The sequence below is a fragment of the Emys orbicularis genome, chromosome 1, assembly GCF_028017835.1.
Source record: "Emys orbicularis isolate rEmyOrb1 chromosome 1, rEmyOrb1.hap1, whole genome shotgun sequence".
NCBI classification, from domain to species: domain Eukaryota; kingdom Metazoa; phylum Chordata; order Testudines; family Emydidae; genus Emys; species Emys orbicularis.
Window position 1 is genome coordinate 256,234,704 of NC_088683.1, and position 22,594 is coordinate 256,257,297.

General features: G+C 47.3%; 1 protein-coding gene across 1 annotated transcript in view; it reads left to right on the forward strand.

The window, feature by feature from the left end:
• The window catches only part of GAS6 (growth arrest specific 6), an 83,985-nt gene that overhangs the window by 56,335 nt on the left and 5,056 nt on the right, over positions 1–22,594 (forward strand). Inside the window, exons 11-14 of the mRNA XM_065417284.1 lie at positions 4,302–4,466; positions 6,217–6,385; positions 10,105–10,277; positions 11,994–12,222. Coding sequence (XP_065273356.1) covers positions 4,302–4,466; positions 6,217–6,385; positions 10,105–10,277; positions 11,994–12,222 — 736 coding nt within the window. The remainder of the gene's footprint in view (positions 1–4,301; positions 4,467–6,216; positions 6,386–10,104; positions 10,278–11,993; positions 12,223–22,594) is intronic.

The window sequence follows — 22,594 nt, forward strand, 5'->3', positions numbered from 1 at the left end:
TGAAAAAAAGCAAATATGCCACCTTTTTAACAAAATAAAAAGGATAGTGAGATTATCCTGAAACGATTCATCTGGAAGATCCAACCTTAATTCCTAGTGAAATGCTCAAATATCTAAGAGAAAAAATTGCTAAGGGACATATTGTGCCTCCAAGTATTAGGCAGATTTCTTCACTGATTTCAATAGGAACTACAGGTTAAAAATTGATGGTACAATAAGGTCCTAATTATTTAATGCATAACTGAACCATGAACAGGTTAACTTTGTCTAAGGTACTTATGTAGCCCTATTACTTTAGTATCTGAATACCACACAATTTTTAAAGTGTTTACTCTCACAACACCCCTGTGAGAATAGGGGAATACTGTTAGCCCCGTTTTACAGATTGGGAACTGAGGCAAGATGGGTCAAAGGGACTGACCTGCTCATGGTCCAACAGGAAGTCTGTGGCAAAGAATTGAACCCATTTCTCCAGAATTCTGGGCTGGCACCCTAATCACCAGATTTATCATCGAAAATTTGAATCTAAAGTTCATAAAAGTACCCCCAATTCATTGATGTGAAACTCCAGTCATGTGAAGGTTTTGAATATCTCCTTCAGTAATTTGTGTTTACCTGTGTAAAGAACAAGTTGGGTGGGCAAATCTTATTGCTCTCTCTTTAATATAGAGATAGACAGATTAGTGACCGAAGAGCATGCACTACTTGTTGTGTAATGCGTTTGGATTTTAGTTATACATTTGGTAAAATATCACAAACTCCTACTCAGCAAATCAAATCTGCAGGACCAGAGAATAGTGAATAAAAGTTAATATATTAAGCGGTGCAAAGGGGTGTAGTGGGGCACTGCAGGGATCACTGTGGTGTCTGGTATTACTAATATCTCTGTTACAGACCTGGAAGTGGGGGCAAACAGCATCTGAAATGAAATTTGCAAATAATACTAAACTGGTAGATTTGTAATAACCAGTGATGAACGTGAATGCCAAGGACCCTGGAGCTACTAGAAATATGGGGGGGAAATAACAAATTGAGGTGCAATGCAAGTTGTTTTTTCCACAGATGTATAATAGTAATCCAGAACCTCGATACCCAATAGGAGGGAGAAACATGGAAAACAGGAATGCCAGCAACTGACAGTTGGAAACTGCTTAGGCTTTAGATCTTGCCACTACATGGAAAAGTCTGTGTAAGGACTCCATGGCATTCCGCCTCTGTATTCTACCCTGGGTCTGGGTTTATCACTCCACTGCCAAAGAAGCTTCCCTGCCCCCAAGATCGGCCAGGTCTCAGTCTAGGAAACGGCTGGATTAAGGCCATCATTATGGAGGCCCTGCATGTCCACACTAGCACTGGAGGCTGTCTTACTCTCCACAAGTCTGGCATCAAGTCTTTAACCCCTCATTCCACAAGTGCTCCTGGAATCCCCGCTAAAGGTGGAATGGAATAAGGGTCCAATCAGTAAACTTTCAAAAGTACCTAAGGCACTGTTCCTCAAAGGTATTTAGGCACCCAACTTCCACTGACTTCAATGGGAGTTAGCTGTCTAAACACCTTGGAAGATCTGACCCTATGTGACTTAGAGGCCTAAATGCCAGAAGTGATTTAGGCACTTAGGAGCCAACCTCTAATGGGATTTAGGTTCCTAAGTGCCTGAATCACTTTTGAAAATGAGATTTAGCCCCTGCTCCCCACCACCATTATGGCCAATAGCACAGTGGTTACAGCACTCACCTGGGATGTGGGAGACCTGTTTTCAGATTCTTGCTCTGCCTGATTTGAAGCAGGGACTTGAATTTGGGTCTCTCATATCCCAAGAGAGTGTCTGAACAACAGGGCGATTGGGTTTCTGGGTGGGGTTCTTTCAATCTCTCCTTTTGGAGCTGTTCCACTCTGTATAAATAATTAAATATTCAGTGCGCCAAAATACCCCCTCACCTTAAAACTTACCTCCTTAAAACTCTCCTCTGCTCTGATGTCTACAGAAAGCTTGATGAGCAAAGCATCACAGGAAAGGAAAGTTTTAAGAAGCTGAAGCTAGGCAAATTCAGACTTAAAATAAGGCATACATTTTTTAATGGTGAGAGTAATTAACCATTGGAACAATTTACCAAGGTTCGTGGTGGATGCTCCATCACCGATCATTTTTAAATCAGATTGGATGTCCTAGATCTGCTCTAGGAATTATTTTGGGGAAGTTTTAGGGCCTGTGCTATACAGGAGGTCAGCCTAGATGGTCAACCTAGATGATCAGGATGGTCCATTCTGGCCTTGGAATCGATGAATAATTAATATCATGCTCATGTGCACTGCTGATACCGCAACCTATCATGCCAATCAACATTATCTCGGGTTTCAGAGTAGCAGCCGTGTTAGTCTGTATAGTCTGTGTGTGCGGATACAGACTAACACGGCTGCTACTCTGAAACCTGTCATTATGCAAGGCACTGCATTTAGCCGTATGGAGTGGAAATCCATCAACTTCATAACATTATCTCATTGTTTCCTTGTACTGCCCCTATCTCTCTGTTTCCATCTGTTGTCTCTTGTCTGGGGCAGGGACCATCTTTCGGTTCTGTGTTTGTACAGTGCCTGGCACAGTGGTGTTGTGGTCTGTGACTGGGGCTTGTAGATACTACCATTTTACAAACAATAGTGATGATTAGGGTACTCAACCTGGGTTCAAGTCCCTTGCTCCAAATCAGGTAGGAATTTGAAAATGGGTCACCCACATCCTAGATGATTGGCCTAACTACTGGACTTCTGGGTATTCTGACACAATCTCCTGCCCCCAAAATTCCTGACATGGTTGCCCCGGCTGTCTTCTGCCAGGCCCAATCCAGTAAGCGTACTCTGAGAACTCCTACTGGATCAGCGCCTGTTACAGAGATAGGCAGGGAATCCTGAGTTTGACAATCCAGTCAGGCCTTAGGTATGAATGAGGGTGTTGAGCAGCTCAACAGCGTCACGGCTTAGGCAGTTTTGTGCATGCCAGCAGTGGGAACTTAGACACCATGGCGACTTTACAGGGAGAATCTTGGGCACCTAGGGAATTTAGGTACCTCCAGGATTAGGTGGCAGGTCAGCAGGAGTTTTGAGGACCTAACTGGTGCTTAAATGTTGGGTCTTAGGCTCCTAAAATGGCAGTTGGGCACCTACATTTCTTTGTGAATCTAGCCCTTAGGCAATTCTGAAAATTGTACCCTTAAGCATTAAGTTTGACACACCTGTATTTGTCAGAACCACAGGTTCAAATCCCAATAGGATCAACTCAGCCCTTCAACCTTCTGAAAGAGGGGTGTGTGCGTATGGATGTGTCAGAGAGACATCTAGATGAGAATTTAAAGTGAGATAACTGAGGTCCTTTCTGTTCTGAGTAGATGTTAAAAATCCCATGCCACTTCTCAAAGGAATAGCATTTGCACTAGTTTCCTTGGCCACAGTTTTCCCCAACTCCCATTTTTGTTGTGTGTGTTGCATGTCAGTTTTGTGCTTGACTGCCTCCCTTTCTCCCTGGAGGTGGCTGCATTTCAATGGTACTTTATGTATGTGGGCCCTGATTCTGCAGTGAGACGCATGCAGGCAAATCCTTGTGCCAACCTGGCATCCTACTGAAGTCAGTTGGGTTTTGCATGGACACAGGGATCTGCCTGGAGATATATCACTGGAGGATCAGAGCCATAGTTTGTAGAGCTCCTTGGTATCCTTTTGGAATGAAAAGCACTGTATAAATATACAACTCTTTAAATACTCTCTCAGATATGAAACCTTTCTTCTTTTGTTCTTTATTAAGCTGTCACTGCTCCAAGATGGGGCCCATTTCTGTCCTGAAAGCATCTGTGTTATTCATTAATTACAGGTCCAATAAGAAACCCTCCCTTATCTGTCCTTTCAGCTTTTCTTTTCATAAATGACTGTAATAGGAGGAGGATAATAAATAACTTGTGATTGCAGTTAGTTACATCTCCAAAACACTGTATAAACATTAAATGATTAATCCACTCATATTATAGACTGTGTTCTCTGCCTTTTGCAATGTTGATTTCAACTTGAAACAAATGTGGGTTTTCTTCTATTTGTTATAAAACAGGTGGGTTATGATAGCACAAGTTATCAAGTGTTTTGTTGTTTTTTTAAATCAAAAGACAACATAAAATTGTAAAAAGTTAATGAAGTGGGCTCGGCACAATAAATATTTTCTTAGCTTGAGGATTTCATTAATTGTGGCTGTACTTTGTGACTTTGCAGATACTAAACCTCTCTATCTCTGAATATTCTTATTTACAATTTTATTTCTTTAGATCTCTGTTGAAGAACTGGAGAGAAGTTTGTTTATAAAGGTCAACAAGGATGCAGTTATGAAAATAGCTGTTGCAGGAGATCTGTTTACTTTGGACAAAGGACTGTATCAGCTGAACTTAACAGTAGGAGGCATTCCTTTTAAAACTAAAGACCTTATTCAGCCCGTGAGTACTGCTCTTAATCTTCAGTCATGTTGGAACACAGAGTGTAGTGGGCCTGACTTAGCTTCACTTACAACAGGCTACCTTTATAGACCCTAGTGGAGTGAGTCCTGATTTACACCAGGCTAAGTGAGAGACAAATCAGGTCCAGTGTGTTTTTGAGGCTGGGAGCAGTGTAGGGGGAGCTTTCCTTCCATACACCAGCAGAGTGCTTAATGTTGAAATATGTATCATGCCAAACTTTTATTTCTGCTAACTTTTTAGCATCTATTTTTAGTAGTGAGCCCCAGGCACGGTAGCACGGGCGGTTTCTCACCCTATAAAAGGCTTTTTACTGGCTTGTATGTGGTTTTGGTGTGTGTGTGTTTGTTTTTGCCCCCTATGCTCCATCTTCATGAAAGTCAGTTACAGCTAAGAAACCAATTACTTTTTTTTCTAATTAAGATAGATACTTTTATAGGAATGAAAGTCAAGACACTCCTTGTATATGTTTGTTTGAGACTTGGGACTATTTTTGGAAGCTGCTAAATTAATGTAGCCAGAATTTCCATGGAAGCCAACAGTGCCAGAAGGTTTATATGAGTTATTGTTCAAATAGCTGCTGTTCTACCTCTCTTTTGATTGACTTTCCACCTTGAACAATGGGTCTGGGTTTTATTTGTTTTTAAATAAGGTGACAACCCTGTGGCCTCAAGACTGGAAATGTAGCAACCTAAGGAGGTCTCTCCTCCCCATGATAAGTCGCTCAGGGTGATTGCCACTCTGAATGTGTTTCAACTAGAGGTGTGGTCTGAACATGGGGCTGGGAGCCAGAAACCCCCTGGGTTTTTATTCTGTATCTGACACTTACTTTCTCTCTGTCTGTTGAGTGTGGATGCTATTACTAATCTAGCAGCTTCCAGGGAGCCTTTGGTCTACTTTCTTTCTCACATTTTCATGCTAGAGTTTAAAATATAAATAAAAGCTGGAATTAAGTGTGTGTGTGTGTGTGTGTGTGTGCGCGCACCCAGCTCTGCGCCATAGGTCTTTTACATCTGTCTTTGGTTGCAGTACATACCACTTGGTCATTTCTCATTAGGTTCAACACATTGTGTGACATGAGCTTTTTACGATGAAATGTGTTATAATCCATTGCATATAAATGCTCTCTGTTTGTAAGGAGTTTCACATGGATTTATACATGGCTAATCTCTACGGGATTCTTAGAAATAAATGGCATTCATGATGTGCAGCGTGTAAAAGTGGATAACACAGTTACAAAGGCAAATTTAGTCCCTGCATGAGCCATACCCCTGCTCCCCAGTGGAGCTTTACTGACTGCGTGGGCACAGAGCATAGGCACTGACTTTCTAATTTCCCTGGCCGTGCTCGACCCCCCACTCCATCCCAGGACCTGCTCCACCCCTTTCCCCAAGGCCCTACCCCCACCCAGCCTCTTCCCATCCCGGCTCCATCCCTGTTCCACATCCGCCTCGCCCTCACTCCGCCTCCTCCTCCCAGCACCTCCTGCTGAACAGCCCTGGAGCACCCACGGCGTCGGCGCCTATGGCACAGAGGTCTGCCTGTATGGATGTGATTGCAGGATTGGGGCCCAAGTCTGTTTTGCTGTGGTTGCATGTTGGTAAATGTGGTGAGATTATTTTCCCCACACCATTATATAGTTTGATCTTGTGGAACCCTCTGTGCCCATAGTCCTCTCTCTGTGTAACACAGAATAGCAACTCAAGGTAAGATTATTTCTCTGTCTTACAAGATAAACTCTCGGCTGGATGGTTGTATGCGGGCATGGAACTGGTTGAATGGCGAAGATACTACTATCCAAGAAACAATAAAGCTGAATGACAAGATGCAGTGCTTCTCAGTGGCAGGACGAGGATCCTTCTATCCTGGCAGTGGTTTTGCTATATTTAATTTCAATTATAGTAAGTGCTTTTTTTTTTTTTTTTTTTTTTTTTAAATCATTGTCATAGTGTGCTGTCCATACCTATGTATTCAGATAGAATAGAAATAACAGTTGTAAAAGTGTATGTATTCCTGACTTGTCAGGTAAGCCTTTGTTTGTTTTTAAAGACACACATGCATATGCTCTGAAATGATGTACATGGGTAGGGAAAAATCATCATGTGTACTAAAAAAATAAAGCAGTTGAAATTAGCTCTTTCCCAATTAAGAAAGCTAGCAGCTGTAGTGAGAAGCTGAATTTGGGATTCACAAAAAGGAAGATCTAATAATGCTGGCTCAAAGCCAACATTATATGGGCAACTCTGATTAGGTTCCCTCTGTGTGGCTGTTATAAATGCATTTATCTCTGATGTGTATGTACCCTTCTCCTCTGCTATTGCAACTCTGACTTCTCTTAAACAAGAAACTGTCAGTCAGAGTAATGTGTATTAGATTTATGACTTAGGCTATTGTAGCGGGGTGGTTACCCCGCTCCTGCCCTGAAGGGCTTAAAACAGCCCCGGAAGAGGGCTGTGGCAGGAGAAAAGCTGGGCTGATTGGGAAAGCAGCCACAGCTGTAGCCAGTGCAATCCGGGCCCAGCTGGCCCTTATAAGAGGGTGGTGGGCCAGAAGGACGAAGACTCTCTAGCCTTTTGAGAGGGAGGGACCTGGCTGCTGGGAGCTGAGCAGGGTACCTAGACTGGAGCAGGGCTGGGGAAAGGCCAGAGGAGCTGGGGAGCTCCGGCCTGGAAAACCCCCAGGCTGCAGGCCTTGCTAAAGACCAGAAAAGATACTGGGGTTGCAGAGGGGCAGCCCAGAGAGAGGCAGAGGCAGCTGGTCCAACCCCCCTTGCCGATGATGAGTGGTTTATAGACTGCAGTCCGCCCCAGTGAGCGGGGGCTAGATGGTGACTGGCAGTAGCCACTGAGGCAAGGTGGGGATAGAGGGTTGGGGGTTCCCCTAGGTGTGGAGACCTAGATTGTGGGTTACTGCTGGGGGCAGAACCCTGACGTAGAGGGGCACCAGGGTCCAGGAGGGACACGGGGGCCAGTGGCAGGCGAAACACCGGCCTGCAGAGGGTGCGCCGGCTGGAAGAGCTAATTCCCAGGACAACCAGCAGGAGGCGCCGCGCCGGTGAGTTGTCGCCCTGCCACAGCTATGTATACACAACTTATACCAATGTAAACTGTAAAGTCGCTCAGGGGTCTGAATAAGTCCCTCCCTTTCTCCGACATAAGTTACATAGATCTAAGCGCCGATGTGAACAGTGCTCTGTTTGCGGGAGAGCTTCTCCCACCAACATAGCTACTGCAGCTTGCGGAGGCTGGAGTAATTAAGTCGACAGGGGAGCTCTTTTCCGTCGGCTTGGTGCAGCTGCACCACTGTAAACTCTGTAGTGTAGCCATGGCATTAGATAGAAGTTCATTATTGCCTAAAATGAAATGTCTGTACTGAATTTCACTTGTGATTTAAGTTGATATTTATTAGATTCAAATCAGTCATGGTCACAATATCCATGATATAGCGAGGACATCAACACAGGCTGTGTGAAATTGGCCTGGGTTTAGTTCCAACCCTCTCTTAATCATAATAATTTAGAAATTAGAAGGATGGCTTTGCCTTTGTTTCAGATTGTTCCATTTATACCTGTCCACAGAAGAACTAAAATAGACCATTGACATTGGTAAAAGTTTTAAATGCTGACAGACCTGATTACAAGTTCTCCTCTCCTGATACCTTTTGTGCAGCATTATGTGGATTTTTCTGTTTTGCTAGTATAAATTAAAGAATATCTTATTAGGTGGCTGTCATTCTATTTACAACATAGATGCAAGAACTGCCAAATAGAGTCTGGCATCTGAAGTGCAAATGAGACCACATTCTTAACAGAGCTGTATTCTCAGAATTTACTTATTTATATTCATTTATTATAAACAATTATACTTGTTTTTTTTTTTGTTTAGTAACAGTAAAAGGATGTAAAGACACCATTTATCCTATTTACAGCAGTAATAAATCAGTATTGTCTATGACCTTGTCGAGACAGGCCAGGGACAGGCCACATCTTGAATACTGCGTGCAGATCTGGTTGCCCATCTCAAAAAAGATATATTGGAACTGGAAAAGGTACAGAAAAGGGCAACAAAAATGATTAGGGGTATGGAACAGCTTCCATATGAGGAGAGATTAATAAGACTGGGACTTTCCAGCTTGGAAAAGAGACGACTAAGGGGGGATATGATAGAGGTCTATAAAATCATGACTGTTCTGGAGAAAGTAAATAAGGAAGTGTTATTTACTCCTTCTCATAAGACAAGAACTAGAGGTCACCAAATGAAATTAATAGGCAGCAAGCTTAAAACAAAAAAGGAAGTATTTTTTCACACAACGCATAGTCAACCTCTGGAATATTTTGCCAGAGGATATTGTAAAGGCCAAGACTATAACAGGGTTAAAAAAAGAACTAGACAAGTTCATAGAGGATAGGTACATCCATTGCTATTAGCCAGGGTGGGCAGGAATGCAACACCATGCTCTGAAATGTCCTTAGTCTCTGTTTGCCAGAAGCTGGGAATGAGCGACGGGATGGATCACTTGATGATTACCTGTTCTGTTCATTCCCTCTGAAGCACCTGGCATTGACCACTGTTGGGTAGACAGGATACTGAGTTAGATGGATCATTGGTCTGACCTAGTATGACCGTTCTTATGGTATGTTCTTATGGAAATCATGTAAGCCTCTTTCTTTCTAGCCAATATCAGATTTAAAACTAAAAAGCTAGAAGGGCGTCAACAGGGTCTACTTCTGAGTTCAGCATGAGACTGTTTATGGCAAGCTAAAATGGCTTCAGAACCTCTGGTTGGCTTGTAAAGGGATAGTGCTCGAAGTGTTCTATTTATATTTCTTCAGTTTTGTTCTGACGTTTGTGTGAAAGTGTTCTGTTTCCTCTGTGTCAGATTTGAAATCAATCCCTCAATCATTTTGTAAAGTTCAAGACATCTTGCAGCAGCTCTGAGAATGTGATGGATTGATAGCATGGGCGGTGGGTGAACCATGGGCTCGGGGAGGCTAGCCCCCAGCCTGACCTGCCCCTTCTGCCTGATGCCCTGTCCCCCTCTTCCCCCAGCCCCAGGCCACCGGAGAGCCTGCAGCCCCGGAGCACCAGGCGGCGCGTGCCCCCTCCGCCCCCAACCCCAGAGTGCTGGGTGGCGCAGCTCCAGTGCCGGGGGCCCCAGCCACCCCAATTCCTGGCCACAGGCTAGCCGCCCTAGCCCCACCCAGCAGGCTTCCCGGAAGAGGAGGCAGTCCGCCTGAGGTGGGGCAACCAGCGGCAAGCAGGAGGGGGCCTTGGGGTGGAACGTGGATGGAGCCACATGAGGCTGTTTGGGGAGGCTCATCCTTCCTCAGCCTATGCTACGCACCGCGCATGATTGATAGCCCTTGAATCTCTATCCTTGGTTTAAAAAAACAAAACCCTCAACCTTGACTTTTGACTTTCTGAAAGGCAGCGGCCCTTTCTGTGGAGTGTAACAAGGCAGAGCTGTTACCATTTTTCTTTCTGATTTTATACACTAACACTTGGATTTTTTCTGGATTAAAGAGAAGTAGCTATCTGTCCATATGCTCTTCCATCCATAGTCGTCTTGTCTGCCACTTGGTCAATCATTCTGTTTTTTTGACATGCATCTCTCTCTCTAGTGCAACCATCTGCTGGAAATGAAACTGAAAGGAATTGGGAAGTAGAAGTAAACACTGTAATTCGGCCAGCAGCAGATACCGGGGTACTGTTTGCTCTGGTTGGTGAAGAAGCTTCAGTCCCTTTATCATTGGCTCTGATTGACTATCATTCCACAAAGAAACTTAAACAACAGGTACAAGCTTTAATCTTCTACGGGTGTAAAACAAAAAGATCCATTGATTTTTTTCATCGGAATTTCTAGGGCCATTTTCAAAAAATCTCAAAATTTGTGCCTGCCATTTTGTGTATACATTTACATTCACCAGTTCAGAATTTTATATGCAAATCAGATGTTTGAATGTCATCGGAGTACAGGAATTCTGCTTTTTGTGGGGACAGTTTTAGAAGGAGGGTAGACACTCCTTTGAACATTTGGCCCTTATAAAGAATATTGATTCAGTAGCAAATACCTCCACACTGACAATATCTGCTCAATCTCTTGAATTTGAGCCACTATCCCATTTTGTTATACTAGTCTGAATTATACTATAAACTCCTTTGTACAGAGACTGTGTTCTATAGTGTAAGCGCATAATAACTCCACTGTAGTCAAGGGAGTAACACGGGCCTAACTCCAGAGTGTCTGCAAAGTCCCATGTACAGTATAACCAGTATAATTAGTTATATTCATAATATAGGGCTAGATTTTGCTGTCACAGTTCAGAAGTAACTCCACTGAAGTCAGTGAGCCTATTTCTCATTTACATTTAGGGCTTGTCTTCAGTACCGGGAGATCGACGCTGCTGCAATCAATGCAGCGGGTGTCGATTTAGCGGGTCTAGTGAAGACCCGCTAAATCGATGGCAGAGCGCACTCTGGTACTCCAGCTCCCTGAGAAGAGTAAGGGAAGTTGACCGGAGAGCGTCTTCCGTCGACTCAGTGCAGTGAAGACACCAGGCTAAGTCGACCTAAGTTACGTCGACTCCAGCTACGTTATTCAGGTAACTGGAGTAGCGTAACTTAGGTCGATTTACTGCGGTAGTGAAGACAAGCCCTTCGGCTGCTCAACACCACTCTGGCAGTGAGACGACTCATGGAAGGGGCACAAAGGGTCAAATGCCCCTCAAGCAGCTGGCCCCGGGCGGGGAGAGGAATGGGCGGGGCCAGAGCCTCTTCCAGCCACGTTGCCTGGGATGCTGCCTGGTGCAGCACCGCAGCTGCCTGGGAGAGTACCTGGCTGTGACAGCAGCAGGCTGCCCCTTGCCCAGGCTCAGCTTCTGGGGGTCGGAGCCCCCCCACCCTCCCCAGGATGCTCAGAGTTGGCTCCTGTCTCCAGAAGTTGAGCCTGGGCAGGGAGCAGGCTGCTGTAATGTAGGGTAGGGACAGGAAGAGCGTGGGGGCCCCAGGCTGGGGGCAGGGTGGGGAGGAGTCACATGGAGATGTCACGTGTCCTCCCCTTTAGCTGGCGCCCCCCTCCCAGTATGGGGTGGCACCAGTCGTCTATCCTTAAGGCTCCTTTGAACTGCCAGAGTGGTGATGTTTACAGTGCTGTTGTAGCTGTGTTGGTCCCAGAATATTAGAGAGACGAGGTGGGGGAGGTAATGTCTTTTGTTGGACCAGCTTCTGTGGGTGAGAGAGACAAGCTTTCAAGCTGCACAGAGTTCTTCAGGTGTGCTGTTAGTGTAAATGAGAATCAGACCCAGACAATGGAGTTACGCAAGGTATAAATCTAGTGTAAGTGAGCTCAGAATCTGACTTCCAGTAGTAATAATATAATCAGTTCTTTGCTGGCTCTGAAGATGCCTTCTAAACAGCTGCAGTTACGAGCATTATGGAACAGGAAAATTGTAAGTGTGTATGCTTCAGTGTGTGCCTGTGCCTTCACTTATTGCGCTGTTTTACTATCCAGTTCATTATCTTGGCCATGGAGAGCACAGTTGTGTCCAGACTGGCAATAAACGTTTGTGATGATCAGGAACACTCTGTGAACATCTTCATCAGCAAGGGGCAGTTATCGCTCACCGTGGATGGGACTGCAGGACAGAATGAATTAAGCCATTCCCAGCTACAAGACAGTCTGTTTCTCTTGGAGGGCTACCTGCAGTCATCTGTGAAGACACATGTGGGAGGACTGCCAGGTGATTATCAAGTTCTGCAAAGCAGAATGCAGGTTCTAACAAAAATAATAGTACTGGTGATTGGAAAAGGGATCAAATGTGTTCGTTAGACCCTGAAGTCAAACGCTCTATTTCTGCCCAAGTGAGTTTTGTTGTGCATGAGTAGGTGCAAGGAAGGCACTTAGCATTGATACTCTGGGGTTTTTTTAACTTGTTTTTGTTGAATGACTATATCAGCCTTTTTGGAGAGGAGGAAGCAAGACTAGGAATCTTGGTTGGGTTTCTTTTTGGTCAGCAAATGGGGTTACCTGTTCAAAGAAGAGCTATGTGGAGGGTCACTATCAGTCTGGCACAATCTGTGGCGGTTATTACCTCATATGCGTGCAGCCCTGAATTAGCATCACATTCAGCGCACGTTCACCTACGAGTCTGAGATCGGTATCAGATAAGGACCAAAACACTTAAAGGTGTAGTCCAACCTTTTGAGGTTCTCACTCCCTTTGTCTCCCCAGCCTGGCAGACTGACTCCAGGCTCCATGCAGGCTCTTGGTACCTCTAGCCCTCTATTGAGTGGGTGACCCATTCACCTCACCTCTGTTGGAAGTCTTAGAGGCTCATTGCTGTGGTTCTGTAGCTTCTCTGCTGATGTTGCCATCCAGAGAGCACTATGTGTAAGAGCTCATGTCATTTCCAGCCAGGGACACCCAGGGGGCACAGCACAGAGGTTGCCACAACTTCTGGCTTTTCCAGCAAAAATAGAGCCTCTGAAGGAGTCACTTCTGTTCTCTGCCTGGAACCTGACAGATTGATCTTTGATTTGAATAAAAGATTTGGCTGTTTGAGGTTCTCTCATTCTGGCTGAACTGGTTTGCCACTCCCTATTGCTGAGAAATGCAAATGAGGAAGCATTGGAAAAGCATGTCTCTCTGCATAATTAGTAGTTACTATCTGCAGTACTCACAGCCAGACAAAGTCCTGGCCTTGCTTGTCTACTCCATATAATAAATATGGGGAAGAGAGGCTGGAGCAGTGCTGTCCTTGTGGTAGGTGCCGCAGCAGTTAAGCCAGCACAGGACAGCCGAGGGGTAACGTAGCAGGGTGCCCCTTTACTGCTGTTCCTAGAAGGAGTAATGTGAGCTTCCCCATAGCTCATGCTGCACAAAACAGTATTTATACTAGGAGACCTGGCTTCTAGGCATGCCAGAAGATGGGAGACCACACCCTCCTGGGGCTCTGGTGCGTTGGCAGGTGCAGTAGCCAGTCCCTCAATCTAGCACTTAGCGGAGTGCCACACTATATTGCGATTGTTGCCCAGCTGTTGCACCAGTAGGAGGTAACCAATGCTCTCTTTCACCACTAGTGCAGCAGAGGGCAGGATTTTCTCCTGAAAATTAGGAAGTGTCTGTCTCACACTTAGAATGGAGGTAGCTTTTTGTGCTATAGTTCTCTAGCGGAGTTTGTTTTTAGGCTGGCTTTTCAGTGCAGTATAAGGTACATTTTCATTAAGCTCTAGCTGGAGTAGGTACATGTGCTAGGGCTGATCAAAAAAATTGAGAGAAAAAAATCATGAACATTTTGTCATTTCCCATTTTTTCTTGAAATTGGGAACATGTTGACTAGCTGTATAGGGCTGGCTGACCACAGGGAGCGTGGCAGGGGACTGGTAGGATTTTTTTCAATCAACGTTTCTATGAACATTTTCATAGAAAAATCAGCATTTGGAAATTTCTGATTAGCTCTAACATGCATATATTATTCCTAACATTAATAATAGGGCTCTTCTTTCGGTCTGTGTACATGGCATCTTTAATTGGTCTCCTTTCCATGGACTGTTGGAGCATTAGCTTGCAATGCAGAAAGAGCTAAGTGGAATTTGTTTCCTTGATTGCAGGGAAACACTATTTACACTGCATAAATCCCACTAACAGAAATGTCTCTGAACATTTGTGTCACTGCAGGTGCATATCTTGCCCCACTGCATCAAGAACACTTACTATTTATAATTAAGTGGTATGACAGCTATTTTTCAAATTGTTCAAGGCAGTATCAGCTGGAAATTTCTTCCTGACTCATCTAGTAATCCTGTATGCCCTGAAGCAGGAGGATTAAATGCTTATTTTTTCTAGTGTAACAGTAGGTCATTATGGCAAAGGATCCATTTTGTAGATCTTTTAAAATCTGAGCTGCGGCAACCATTTATTTTTCATAAATTCCAAGGCCAGAAGGAACCGTTGTTAACCTCTAGTCTGACCTCTGTGTAACGCAGGCCATAGAACTTCCCCAAAATAATTCCCAGATCAGATCTTTTTAAAAAACATCCACTATTGATTTTTAAATGGTCAGTGATGGAGAATCCACCACAACCCTTGGTAAATTGTCCCAGTGGTGAATTACTCTCACTGTTAAAAAATGTATGTCTTATTTCCAGTCTGAATTTGTCTAGCTTCAACTTCCAGGGTTGGCTCTTGTAAAGTAAATCTAGTGCACTCTAAATCTACAAGAATTACAGCTAGGTTAGCTGCCTTCTTCCTTCTGTGATCTGATCTGCTCAGCAAGTCACTTGTTTCTTTGATTAGCAAGTCGCTTGTTTCTTTGATTGAGTCCAGAGGTGGAGCCTTAACATTTGAGTTAAAACAGTTTAACAAATGAGAAGATTATAAACATTTAAACATTAGGGATGGGTTAATTAACCTGGACTAAATAAACTGAACCAAATGTTCAACCGGAAGTTTCACTGAACTGAATTTTTTTAATCATTTGTTAGTTTGGGCTGACGCTGGGTTGTTTTCATTTCTTTTTCTGTCCTCCCTCCTATGTTTCTTTATTTCAGCCAGAAATGGGAAAAACCCAAAACAGCAGTCACTCTTAATATTTTTTTCATTTCCCTCAAATAAACATATAATTTGGCCTCCATATTAGCACTATTCCCCATATTAAGTAAAGACCATAATGCAGATATGGAGGAAGCATTATTTGGGATTGCAAGGGAACAAGGCAACAATTTATTAATGATCACGGTACTTCAATAAAATTGTTTTCTACGGTATTTAGTTTTCTACGGTATAAATAATTTTCTTTTTTGAGTGCTTGCTCATGTCCATTCCACATTAGGTGTGTGTGCTCGCCACGTGCACTGGTGCCGGAAATTTTTCCCTCAGCAGTATCCATAGGGGAGCAGCTCTGGCGCCCTCTGGAGTGGCACCTGCCTGGTGCGGTATAAGGGGCGCCGCCGGCTCCTCCCACCCTCAGTGCCTTCTTGCCACCAGTGATGGTGCAAGGAACGTTCGCCGCTCTTACTAGCGTTGCTTAGGTTTCGTTCGTACGAACTAGAGTTCTTATAAAGTTAGCGTACATAGTTAGTAGTTGAGTTTGTTAGCCCTTAGCAGTAGTTAGAGTTTTGTTAGTCCTATCGGGGGATGGGACATGCCCCAGTCTCCAGGCTTTAAGCCCTGCCATCGCTGCAAACTGCCCATGCCTGTGAGCAATCCGCATAGTAGCTGTCTCAGGTGCCTCGGTGAAGGGCACATAAGTGATAAGTGTCGAATCTGCAGATCCTTTATACCTAGGACTAAGAGTGTGAGATCAGACTCAAAGTACTCCTGATGGAGTCAGCGCTCACTCCAGCCCAGGAGCAAAGGTCCGACTCGGCACCCAGCACTGCGGCATCGGTGCGTAGTGCCCCACCGTCAAAGAGCTGGCACCGATCCCTGTCCACGCCCTGGCCAAGAAGTCTAAGGACGCCAGTAGGGGATGGTCTCCTATTCCCTGCAACGGGAAGGACAGGGATGGGGGTGAGCTAAGACCCGTGCTGGATGGCTCATCTCCCCCATCGGGAAGTCGGGCCTCAGCTCATGTCGGGCGATGCAGTACACCCCGTTCCTTTCCTGGAAGCCTGGACGCAGAGGTGGGCCTTCATCAGCTTCAGGTGCCGTCGATGCCTGAAGCACTCCAGGCTGCGCCAGAGATCCTGATGCTCCCAGTGCCGCCCACACCGGCCCCGGCGGTGCCCAGACCTTGGGGTAAGCCCACCTTGGGACCTTTCTATTTGCCCTTGCCCCAACAGTCCGCTTCCCATCACGGGGAACGTCCTGATACCATTCACCTGCTCGAAGCCGTCATGCCTCGGAGTTAGGGAGGCAGACGCATCAGAGCCCTCTATGGTCACTGGACCTTGGGCACCGGCAGTAGGATTCGAGGCAGACCTCGCTGGTTACCTGGTACAAACCCACGGAGGCACGCGCTCGCCAGCAGGAACGGCGGGACTGGCCCTTTGTGTCACCGGAAAGCCATTACAGATCCCGGGAATGATTGGAGGACCGGAGCTGTGGGCCCCGCCAACGATCGCCGAGACAGGTGTCGCCGTATTTGGGGAGATCCCCTGGTGCCCGGACTGCAATACCTCCAGGTCCCACTTGTCCCGGTACTGGTCTCAAAGCACGAGGCATGGATCACTGGTCTCCTGTCGTGGATCCGCCAAGTGCCACCAGTCACCAAGGTCCCCACGGAGGTGCATGTCCCGCTCAGACCGGTGGTCCTCTAGATGCAACCGCAATTATCGCCACGCATGGAGTTGCTGCTCCAGTGGATCCAGGTCACTAGGTAGCAATCGCTCCGGATATGGCTCCAGAATGGAGCAAGGCTCCACATCAGCAGGTCAGCCTCCCAGTTCCTCGGTGTCGCCTGCATCGTCGGTACCAAAACCTGCCCCGTGGCCCCAGGCCCAGTGGCTGGCCCTGTGGTACCCCTGGAACGCGTGGGGGTTCACCCAGCCCTCCCAGACTGCCCGCTTGGTGTCGGGAGACTCGGACAGGCCTGTGGCCTCGACGACCCAACTCCCTCCAGTGCTTGAGGCCCCAGGGGATAAGACCCTGCAAGTCCATGTGGACCAAGGGGAACAGCCTGCTGGACCACCAATGGGTGCCGTGAAACCCGCGATACTGACCTCCTCGTCATCACCGGACGAGGCCATCACAGAGCCCCCTCACCCGGTTCCTCAGGATGACACTAAGGCAGACCAGGAGCTGTTGAAGAGGGTTGCGTCCAACCTTGGCTTGCAGGCAGAGGAGTTGGAGGAGCAAGCGGACACCCTGTTCAACATCCTCTCCTCCACAGCCCCTGCTAGGGTGGCCCTTCGCCTTCACAAAGGGGTATTGAAGATATCCAGTGCTTTGTGGCAAACCCCCTCCTCCCTGCCCCACATTTCAAAATGGGCAGAGCGTAAGTACTTTGTCCCAACTAAGGGGCATGAATACCTTTACTCCTATCCTGCCCCAAATTCCCTGGTGGTCGAGGCAGTTAACCACAGGGAACACCAGGGGCAACCTGGAGCTACCCCCAATAATAAAGACACCAGGAGACTGGACTTGTTTGGATGGAAAATTTATTCCTCGTCTAGTTTACAGTTGAGGGTGGCCTACCACCAGGCCCTCCTTGGCCACTACGACTTTATTTTTGGCAGACCGTGGCCTAGTTCGAGAATGCCCTCCTGGAAGGTTCCTGTAAAGAATTCTGGGTGATCCTCGACGGGGGCACGGTCGCTGCCAGGGCAGCCCTTTAAGGGCATCTGAGGCGGCAGACTCCTCCGCCCACACCGTGGCATCCGCCATCTCCATGTGGCGAGCGTCCTAGCTGTTCCTCTCTGGGTTGTGGAGCAGATGGACAACACGTTACATGGGCTGAAGGACTCCCGAATCACCCTAAAAACCTGGGGCTCTACGTTCCGGGCCCGGCATGTAAGCGGTTCAAACCTGCAACTTCCCCAGGGGCAAGGGAGCCAGCCCCGGCAGGACCTGCTGCACAAAAAGCTCAAGGGCTATAGATGGCGCATGAGCCACCAGCCCACACCCTCTGCCCAGTCCAAGCAAGGAGCTAAACAATCATTTTTGGGGTATGCCTGAGGGCGACCCACCAGTCTGTTTCCTGGATCCGATTTTCCCATTTTTTTGCAACCAACTTTCCTTTTTCCTCCCAGCGTGGTCGGCGATAACTTCAGACCACTGGGTCCTCAGCATGGTGGTGCACAGCTACACCCTCCAATTTATTTCCACCCACCCCCCGCCCCATCCCTCTTCAGGGACCCTTCTCACAAGAGTCTTCTCGAGCAGGAAGTTCAGGGGCTCTTACAGCTGGGGGCGGTGGAGGAGCTCCCACCTCCTTACCAGAGCAAGTGTTTCTATTCCTGGTATTTTCTGATCCCAAAGGCCAAGGGTGGTCTATGTCCCATCCTGGACCTGCGAGATCTCAACAAATACCTAAAGAAGCTAAAGTTTTGCATGGTCTCCCTGGCCTACATTATCCCCTCCCTGGATCCAGGAGACTGATATGCTGCCCTTGACCTGAAAGATGCATACTTTCACGTAGCGATCTTCCCAGGACACAGACGCTTTCTCCTTTTTTACGGTTGGTTCAGCCCACTACCAGTTTGCGGTCCTTCCATTTGCCTTGGCTACAGCATCAAGGGTGTTTACCAAGTGCGTGGCGGTAGTCTCATAGACTCATAGACTTTAAGGTCAGAAGGGACCAATATGGTCATCTAGTCTGACCTCCCGCATAATGCAGGCCACAAAAGCTGACCCACCCACAACAGAATCCTCCAGCCTGCGACCCCTGCCCTATGCTGCGGAGGAAGGCGAAAAACCTCCAGGGCCTCTGCCAATCTACCCTGGAGGAAAATTCCTTCCCGACCCCAAATGTGGCGATCAGGAGAACCCTGAGCATACAGGCAAGATTCTACAGCCGGACCCTCATTTTACCCGCGATGGCACGTTAATGCCTAATTGACTAACATCACGTTATCCCATCAAACCATTCCCTCCATAAACTTATCAAGCCTAATCTTGAAGCCGGCCTACCTCAGGCATTGGGTATCCAGATTTACCTGTACCTTGACGACTGGCTGCTCAAAGGCAACTCCAAGGCTCAGGTCCAATGCGACATCACTGTACTACAAGCCACGTGCCGCTCCTTGGGACTACTGGTCAACCACAAAAGGTCCACGTTAGTTCCAGTTCAAAGGATAGAATTCATCGGAGCCATGCTCAACTCGACCTGGGTGAGAGCGTTCCTGCTGTTAGACAGGTTTCAGGCCCTGATGGACCTCATCACGGAAGTGTGTGCATTTCCCCTGACAACAGCCAGGGTGTGCCTGCACCTGCTAGGCCACATGGTAGCTTGCACATACGTGGTCCTCCATGGCAGGCTCCGCATGCAGCCCTTGCAGTAATGGCTGGCGTCAACCTATTCCCAATCCAGGGACCATCTGGAAAAGAACCATTCTTCCAGTGGTTCTCACCTCACTGCAGTGGTGGACCGATTGCGAGAAGGTCCTGGGAGGACAGTCCTGTTCAACAGTCTCACTACATCTGTCAAGCTAATGTCGGACGCTTCGGACATCGGTTTGGGGGCGCACTTCAGACATCTCCGGACCCGGGGGTATGTGGACCCCGGAGGAGACAACGTTGCACATAAATGTCAAGGAGCTCAGAGCGGTCCGGCTGGCCTGCAGGGTTTTTCTGCTGCATCTGTCAGGCAAAGTGCTGAGAGTCTTGATGGATGATACAGCCTCAATGTTCTACATCAACAGGCAAGGAGGAGCGCGCTTGTCGGCTCTCTGCCAAGAGGCTCTCCGTCTCTGGGACTTCTGCATCGGCCAGAGCATCCCTCTGGAAGCTGGTCACCTCCTAGGCATCAGGAATGCCCTAGCAGTTCACCTCAGCAGGGAGTTCTCCTCTCACCACAACTGGTCGCTCTACCTTGAGGTGGCCTGCATGATCTTCCAGAGGTGGGGATCTCCCCAGGTAGATCTGTTTGCCACCAGGCGAAACAGAAAGTGCCATCGGTTTTGCTCCCGGCAGGGCCTGAGCAAGGGCTCCCTCTCCGATGCCTTCTTCCTGTCATGGGCCGAGGGTCTGATGTATGTGATCCCTCTGATCCCTCTAGTCAGCCAGGTCCCAGTAAAGATCAAGAGGGACAAGGCACAGGTTATCATGATCACGCCTGCATGGCCTTGCCAGCACTGGTTCGGCATGCTCATGAACATGGAGGTGGCCCCTCCCTGGCCCCTTCCCTACCATCTGGACCTGCTGTCACAGGATCATGGTTGGCTCCTACACCCCAACCTCGAGTCTCTACACCTCTCGGTGTGGATGCTCCATGGTTGAACCTGGAGGAGCGTACCTACTCAGAGGAGGTCCAGCGGGTCCTCCTGGAAAGTAGGAAGCCATCCACGAGACTAACTTACCTGGCCAAGTGGATGAGGTTTTCCTGTTGGGCGTCAGAGCGTGACATTTCTCGCTCACGTTCTTCAGTGCAGTCCATTTTGGATTACTTACTGCAGCTCAGGAACCAGGGTCTGGTGCATTCTTCCATCAGAGTGCACCTTGCAGCCATCTCTGCATTCCACCAGCCGATCCAAGGTCAGACGGTCTTTTCTCACGACATAACTGTCAGGTTCCTGAGGGGCCTCGAATGGCTTTACCCACAGGTACGGGCCCCATCCCGCAGTGGGACCTTAACCTGGTCCTCTCCAGGCTCACCAGCCCGCCTTTCGAGCCGCTGGACTCCTGCTCCCTTTCCTATTTGTACTGGAAGGTCACTTTCCTGATGGCGGTGACGTCAGGGAGACGAGTCTCAGAGATTAAGGCCTTGACCCCGGAACTGGCTTACACAGTGTTTTGTAAGGACAAGGTCCAGCTGCGGCCCCACCCAGCCTTCCTGCCGAAAGTGGTATCTTCCTTCTACATGAGCCAGGACGTATTCCTGTCAGTGTTCTGTCCCAAGCCTCATAAGACTTCTGAGGAGAGGCATCTGCACACGCTGGATGTCCGGAGGACCATGGCTTTTTGTTTGGAGCATACCAAGCCTTTCCGTAAATCAACCCAGCTCTTCATCACTACGGCGGATAGGATAAAGGGCCTTCCGGTTTCTTCACAGAGGATTTACAACTGGATCACCTCTTGCATAAAGACCTGTTACAAGCTAGCAAAGGTGCCACCGATCGTCATGGCCCATTCGACTAGAGTGCAGGCATCTTCGGCAGCCTCCCTGGTGCACATCCCTATCCAGGATATCAGTAGAGCCGCAAGGTGGTCCTCAGTCCACATGTTTGCGTCTTATTATGCCATCACTCAGCCAGCAAGAGACAACGCTGGGTTCAGCAGATCTGTATTACAATCTGTGCAGCCGTGAACCCCTACCTGCCTCCAGGGGAACTGCTGGGAGTCACCTAATGTGGAATGGACATGAGCAAGCACTTGAAGAAGAAAAGACAGCTACCTGTTCTGTAACTGGTTTTCTTTGAGATGTGTTGCTCATGTCCATTCCACAACCCGCCCTCCTTCCCCATTGTCGGAGTTTCTGGCAAGGAGAAACTGAGGGTGGGGGGAGCTGGCGGCGCTCCTTATACTGCGCCATGCAGGTGTCATTTCAGATGGCACCAGAGCTGCTCCCCTACGGATACTGCTAAGGGAAAAACTTACGGCACTGGTGCATGTGGTGAGCACACACACCTAATGTGGAATGGACATGAGCAACACATCTTGAAGAACACCATTTACAGAACAGGTAACTGTCTTTTCTGAGGTTCATCCATCACAATTTATAAAAGATTTACTGTGGAAGTACTAGAAATTCTTTACTAATGAGCTGCATATATAATACTAATGCAATGAAATTAATTCATTTTTATATACCATCTTAGAAGTCATTCAGCTCATTCCGTGCCTACACTGCCCATCGCCCCTTTCCCACTTACCTTTATTACCCTAGACCAGGTATTCTATCCGTTTCTCCTGAGATTAGAGTTTAGTTTCCTACGACGCACCCCAATGGTGATTTATCCCCCAGCCTAAGAAGCCTGTTATTTTAAATATGGCAAATGGGGGAAAAGTATGAAATAAAGTTGGTTAAACTATGCTAATTTAGCTGGTCACTGTAGAAAATGCCCCAAGCCCTAGCTACAGGATATTGTTTAAAGAAACTAAACAAGATATTTAAAAGTAAACCCGTTTCATGACTCACAGGTGTGGCACCACGTGCTTCTCTGTCCGCTCTGAAGCCCAAAAGTCTGCTGACCAAATTTAAAGCTGCCAAATTCAGTAGAGTTATGCCTGCGTACACGAACCTTGAATTTGGCCCTACGTGTCTCCAAGCAGGACGTGTTTGGATGTCCTGTAGTATCCAAGGAAGTAGTGTTAATGTCATGGGAGAATCCTGTCTATCTAGTACTCCTTGCTTTGATGTGGAGATGAGGGGTTTATCCATCTTCCCATGCCATTGTGAGATTAAATCATTCTTGAGCAATTCATCATTTTCTGTTACACAACCAACTTGATTAGCTTAGCCTTAAACTGTAGACAGACAAGCTAGTGGCCTTCAGGGCATGAAAGAGGACACT